The sequence below is a fragment of the Penaeus japonicus genome, unplaced genomic scaffold, assembly GCF_977035675.1.
Source record: "Penaeus japonicus unplaced genomic scaffold, GWHDUDI00000001_assembly GWHDUDI00000029, whole genome shotgun sequence".
Lineage (NCBI taxonomy): Eukaryota > Metazoa > Arthropoda > Malacostraca > Decapoda > Penaeidae > Penaeus > Penaeus japonicus.
In genome coordinates, this window is record NW_028234431.1 from 30,383,283 (window position 1) to 30,390,782 (window position 7,500).

Consider the following 7,500-nt stretch of genomic DNA (forward strand, 5'->3'; position numbering starts at 1 on the left):
TCCTCCCCCTCTCCTCACATTTTTTCGCCATCCCTCTTTCTCTTCATCTCTCCTTTCAATGCTTCCCCTTATTCTCTTCCCACTTCCCCCTTCCCTCTTTCTCTCCTTGTTTCTCATTTCCTTTGGTCCCCCATGCTTTCTCCTTGTCCCAGTCCTTCTCCCAGTCATCATTTTTTCTTTCCTTTCCCCTCCATTGTGGTTTCCCTTCTTGCATTTTTTTTCTTAGTGTTTCCCCTTCTCTCTCTCTCTCTCTCTCTCTCCCCCCCCCTGCCCCCCTCTCACCCTTTTCATCTGTCCCCCATTCCCACCTCACCCTTCTTTTCCACTTCCCCTTTCCCTATCTTTCCCCTCTTCCATCCACCCTTCCCTCCTGGGATTTTTGTCTAATAGAATTGGGAGTGTCACTCGTCTTTTCCCTTCCCACACTCCTCCTCTCTCTTGATCTCTCTCCCCTCCTCTCTTCTTCTCTTTCACTCTCTTTAATTCCTCTTATATTTTCCCCTTCCCCATAGTTGATGTCTTTATCTGTATCTCGCTTTTACCTGGATCTTTTTTTTTGGGGGGGGGGTTAGAACTTTGCTGGATAAGACTCATATTGTTTCATATTGTTTTATATTACCTTAATGGTAATAGGTTTAATTTTTATTGGCTATCGTGACTGTAGAAAAATATTTAACTCATTCATGCCAGGGCCTATATTTGTGTAATGCCTCTCCCGCCAGCTAGATAACAAGTGTGCTCGGTGATTAAGCACTAGACCTCTCCCTATGCGATGCTGTGCTGCACCTCTATGAGCACTTCAACTTGATGATTAGAGGTTTTTGTATTTGTTTACATTATTTGCACAAGTGAATAAAAATGGGTTTATACAAATGGAACTTTAATGATTATATACTTATATGTAAGACGTATGTTTTGAGGGAGAGATCACAATGTGATAGGACGTCATCTGGTGGGAACGAAGTATTAGCATGAGTTGATATCACATTACCCAGCACCAATGGATTAAAGATAGGTGAAAGGTCTAGTCAGGAAGTCAGACAGTAGACACTTGAGAACACGTCCCCATAGTAAATAGTTATTCTCATGCTGGAAACTCCTCTTGTATTGTGCATTTTCCATGAGTTTCTGTAATGTATGGGACAAGATAGACTGTAGAGGATATATATATAAAAGATTACAGGTATGACATTAGTGCTTTAGCTTATGTAGAATAAATCATACCTTCATTCTAGGGAACTCTATGTAATCTGGAAAAAGGATAGTGATTAACATTTGACACATACTGTCTTGCACATGAGGCCTACCAAGAATACAGTTAGTTTTTTTTTTCACATATGTATCTATGATCTAGATCTTTGAGCAAAAAGAGGTACAGCTTTAAATAAATTCCATAAATACTGTTTTTTAAAAATCCAGGATTTTACTTGCTATCTAGATATTGAAAGCAAAGCCCGTTGCAAATGGGTTAATAGTGCTTTACTATTTTTATTATTATAATAATTGTTTTATAATGATTTTGTTTATCATTATTATTATTGTTATTATTACTATTATATTTTTTATTGATTTTTATTGCTATTACTGCTGTTATAGTTACATAATTAGAATTGTAAAAATTCTTGGGTTATAAAGGGGAAATTGCAAACTTTTTTTTTTTTTTTTTTTTTTTTCCGTACTACCCATTAACCCTATGACGACGGTGCGTCACACTTGTGTGACACAGCTAAACTCCCGATGCCTGGGCGTCATGCCAGTGTGACGATTTCAATGCAATATTGCAATCGCCCGGCTTAGGGGTTTTCGCGTAGCGCGTGCCCCGTCGGGAAAGGGTTAATATTCTTAATTGCAAATATAAATAGTTGAAATTTCGCTCTTTATATTTAACGCTTAAAGGTTAGAAATGGTTTGAAGCCTTTTAAAAGGGGTTTATGACCCTTCCCCCCTTCCCCCACACCAAAAAAAACAAAATCAAACTATTATTTCATCATTTGTTTAACCCATTTGCATTCGGCTGACTTGCTGTCACGTTTCGTGGTTTTCGGTTCAGACGCCGGCTACAAGATATTTAGTTATGGCCATTGCGCTGGGTGAGCAAGAGGACAGCCCAGGTTCATGGTTAGTGCGCCCGAGAATCCCGAGGAGTTAGGATCATGCGATCTAAAACCCCAGCATTCAGACCATTTAGAGCCGGAATAACCCCGGCGTGAATGGTTTGAAAATTGCATCATAGCAATTATTTGTCTTAGTTATAAATTTTGCTCGTAAAATAATAGAAATCATCTTAACCCTTTCCCGACAGGGTACGCACTATGCGAAAACCCCTATGTCGGGCCATTGCAATATTGCATTGGAAACGTCAGACTGGCATGACGCCCCAGCATCGGGAATTTAGCTGTGTCACACAAGTGTGACACACCGTCATCATAGGGTTAAGATACCTAGCATTGGCAGAATATTTATTTTAGATGCCTAGCCTAGTTGAAGCAGTTTTATATGTGGCCCACTGTCCTTCCAATCGCAACCATGTCGAAAAATGCTTCGCCTGCTGAACCCATTAACGATAGATAACATGATATGGCTTACCCGCCAAGCCTTAGCAGACAAGTAGCCTACAGCCTTTTGAAATGCTGTCTAAGTGGAGCCAAAAGTATTGTCCCGTCGTTAATGGGTCAAAAACTAAAGTTCAGAATAAAGGATTGATTTGTGGTATTACTGCATACACATACCTATAATTATTTAGCCATCGGGCTGGTACAGTGGTAGCGCACCAGCCTCATAACTTCATTGTCGGCAGATCAAGCCCCGTCTAACCTCATAAGTTTCCACTGTCGCCTGGCAGTTACTGCTGTGGTTGGGCACCATAATGGGTAAGGACCAGGCTCAGATCCAGGCAACACTAGTAGGCACACTCTCTTGTTGACACAGGCTGGGCTCGCCATGGTGCTTATAAGCCCGTTTGAAGTTTCTGCTCCACAGATTTGGCTTATCCTTATCCTTACAATTATTACAAACAAATTGCAAAATATGTATATCTGTAAAGCATTCTAAATATTGAAATTATCAGTTTTGTGAAATCACTTTTTTTTTATTTAAACCCGTTGGTCGCGGTTTTAATAAAATATTTATGCAGTAGGATGGTGGGTTTACATTTTCTGGCATGGTGCCATCCACATCTATGACCGACTCTGCCTTGGCAGCAAATTGTGCCGATAACTGCTGATGGGTTAATTCTTAGGGATAGATAAAGGGCTGCTGTAGAAGCAATATTATTTTTCTAGCTTTCATTTTATATTTATCCATATATGTATTTTTCTTAATTGTAAGTTAACTTTTTCTAAATCCAAATATTTTGCATAGATATGTTACATAACTTAACCTTTTCTTTGCAGAGGTAGTCTAATCAAGATGGTGGTGGCACAAGGGGGTCGGCTAATGCGTGGTGGGGGCATGGCAACCACAGGCTGTGGCATGACCCCCAAAGAGCTCTCAGATAATGACGACTTGGCAACAGCTCTTGTTCTTGACCAATATTTGGGTTTTGCAACTCATAAGATGAATGTAAGGTAAGTTACTGAATGGTAATTTTTTTGTTACTCATTTGTAAGGATATGGAATGTGAACAAGAATATGTACTCATAGCATTTGTATTATTCATACATGCATACATACATACAAATATATATATATATATATATATATATATATATATATATATATAAATGTATACGTATATTTATATATATAAATGTATACGTATATTTATATATATATATAAATGTATACGTATATTTATATATATATATATTTATATATATATACATATATATATAGATATAGATATAGATATTTATATATGTATGTATGTATGTATGTATGTATGTATACATATATATATATATATATATATATATATATATATATATATATATATATATATATATATATATATATATATATATATATAAATGTATACGTATATTTATATATATAAATGTATACGTATATTTATATATATAAATGTATACGTATATTTATATATATAAATGTATACGTATATTTATATATATAAATGTATACGTATATTTATATATATATACATATTTATATAATATATTATATATATATATATATATATATATATATATATATATTTATATATATATGTATACGTATATTTATATATATATGTATATATATATGTATTTATATGTATATATATGTATATATTTATATATATGTATGTATATTATATATATATGTATGTATTTTATTTATATATATATATATATATATATTTATATTTATATTTATATTTATATGTATATGTATATATATACATATATATATATACATATATATACATATATATATATATATATATATATATATATATATATATATATATATATATATATATATTTACATTTACATATACCTTTTTAAAAGTAGCCAGGAGCCACATTATTTAAAGCAAAAATGTCCTCTGATGTTGTTAAGATCTCTTTGTCCCATAGACTGCTCTCAAGTTAGAGAAGCTGTTTGAATAGTGAGTCATCATTATTTACATTACTATTGTATAAATTTGAGATGAATCTTTTGAGGTTTCCTTTATATTGAGTTATTGATCCTCTCAAAGCATTTTTCATCCCCCCTATTCTTATGGTTTTCATGAATGCATCTACAATGTAAATGCACATGAATGCTCCATGTTCAGAGGAGTTATTTTGGTAAAAAAAACATGTTACAGTAATACCTTTTTAGTTTTTTTTTATTGAACTTTGCCTATATTCTTCACTTTTATTTGAAAATACCAAAGGAAAGTGGAAGCAATCTCCTAGTGGGGCATCAAAAAACATGTGTAATTTGAATAATCATACACATACATATGAGTATGTACATGTAACTTGTGACGTGATATGACATGATATCATGGGTAATCAACAAATAATATATATATTACATATATACATACATACATACATACATACATGTTATATACATATGTAATATATGTAATATACATATGTAATATATGTAATATACATATTATATATATTATATATATGTGTATATATTTATATATATATATATATATATATATATATATATATATATATATATATATATATATATATATATATATATATATATATATATTTATATTTATATATTCATATTTATATTTATATATTTATATATGTATGTTTATATTTATATATATATATTTATATATTTATTTTTATATGATTATATATATATATAATATTTATATTTATATATATATATATATTTATATATATATATATATATATATATATATATATATATATATATATATATTTTATATATATATTTATATTTATATATATATTTATATTTATATATATATTTATATTTATATATATATTATATATATATTATATATATATTATATTAATATATATATATATCTATATTTATATATATATATATATATATATATATATATATTATATATATATATGTATGTCTGTCTGTCTGTCTGTCTATCTGTCTGTCTTTATCTATTGTCTCTCCATTATTTATCCAGTGCAGTCACAATAAGACCATCTAACATGCCCATCATGAAAGGAACAAACTTACATTTCATTCAATATTACAAGAAGTTCCTCCCTCATTCAGGTACCGGCCGTTACGGGGAAGCAAAGAAGAACTTGGCCAGATAATTGAGGACTTCATTCAGCACCAAGACTATGAAAAGGCATTCAAACAACTGGTGTCAGGAGACTGGATGCCCTGGACCTTCTTCATCACAAAGAATAAACATCTCCAAGCTGCATTTAAGGTGGGTGGTGGTTGCATTTATGAATTCCATCTTGTTCTCATTAGAAATTTGGTGTTTATTAAAACAAGTAGGTTGCAATTAGTTCAGGTCAAAGTGTCAAACTTTTGTTTTATATCAAGAGAATATATTTATTGAATTCATTTTAGTTGTAGATGAAGCAAGATATGCTCTTGTTGATTTAGGAAAGTTGGGAGTCATTTAGGAGACATACATTTTACTGTATATATATATTATAGGATTGCTAGAAACCATGGAAGATTGCTATTTTGTGTATCTTTTTCTTCAAGAGAAAAATAAATTGAAGTGAATAAGAAAAAGGGCTGGAATGGGGAGAAAAAATGTTTGCATTCATGTATGTAATTTGTACGTGCCGATGTTTAATAATTTCTACGTTTTGCAGGAACACGTCTTTCGTTATCTGAGAGTATTCGACAAGGACAGTGGATTTGTAGTAAAGGCATGTTACCGATACTCTATGGAGGGTTGTGTTGGGGCCAAAATATGTGCAACCAGGAAGTGGTAAGTGGATCCTTACTGTGAGCTATAGCAATTTAAATTCTATTATGGTTGTTTATATAGCTTATGTAATGCTTATACTGGTGACATGCATATATTTCCGTTATTTAGTTGTTTGCATCCATAACTCGGTATCTGCTAAGCTGTTTGTATAAATTTGTTTTATGTATTGTTTGTCTGCTCCTATTATATGAAAATACTATGTTAAGGCTTAACCCATTCATGCGGATGATGTTATATCAGAATATTCCCCTCATGGCGAATGCAATCCCATCACATCATGTTTCAGTGTATATACGCATTGTACATTGTTCTATTTGTTATAACTACATAAGTATATACACATTAAAGTTGCATTAGTATACACATTTCCCTTGACTGTATTAAAGAAAGAATTAAAAGCAAAACCTCTCTTTGTCACCCCTTAGAATAGGGTGAGTAAAAATCTCTCTGAGAGGTTTAGTATGGCCTCACGCCTCGGGATATCTCCCGGCGGGAAGCTGAGTGTGCTTTCTATATTAGGTAAATATCTGCCCTGTCGTGAATGGGTTAAAGCAGTTACAAATGTCAGGTTTTTGATAAATGCCAGGCGTACAATTAAGTAATTAATTGATTGAATCATTGTAAATGAGATACTTTTTTAGAAAAAGCATAAACTCCTAGTTTTTATAGTATCTTGATATCATGGAATGATAGTAGACGAGAGAGAGAGAGAGAGAGAGAGAGAGAGAGAGAGAGAGAGAGAGAGAGAGAGAGAGAGAGAGAGAGAGAGAGAGAGAGAGAGAGAGAGAGAGAGAGAGAGAGAGAGAGAGAGAGGGTGAGGGAGGGGGAGGGGGGGGATGGTTATATGTGTGTGTGTGTCAGAAAGTCGTTACCTGAGTGCCTTGAGAAAGGTGGATCAGCTAGTTGGGTGGGTGAAATTCCAAAGTGACATGACGAGTGTAATAGATTTGAAATTATCTTTATAATTCTAGTGAGTACAAATATGTTTTATAACCTGTTACTCTGGCTACTTTTCTAACCTTAACATGGGCTGGCAAAGTCTAAAAGAACTACTGACACGATGAACTTCAAAAAATCAGAGCTGTCAAGGTTAACCTTATCTGTCACTTGACACATTTTGCCAAAAGCAGAAGCAACTGTTCTTTACCATACTT

At 32.5% G+C, this 7,500-nt stretch overlaps 1 protein-coding gene across 1 annotated transcript in view; it reads left to right on the forward strand.

The window, feature by feature from the left end:
- The window catches only part of LOC122260818 (uncharacterized), a 28,607-nt gene that overhangs the window by 6,234 nt on the left and 14,873 nt on the right, over positions 1-7,500 (forward strand). The window contains exons 2-4 of the mRNA XM_043028232.2: positions 3,393-3,566; positions 5,665-5,827; positions 6,228-6,346. Of these exons, the coding sequence (XP_042884166.1) occupies positions 3,409-3,566; positions 5,665-5,827; positions 6,228-6,346 (440 nt within the window). The 5' untranslated portion in view covers positions 3,393-3,408. The remainder of the gene's footprint in view (positions 1-3,392; positions 3,567-5,664; positions 5,828-6,227; positions 6,347-7,500) is intronic.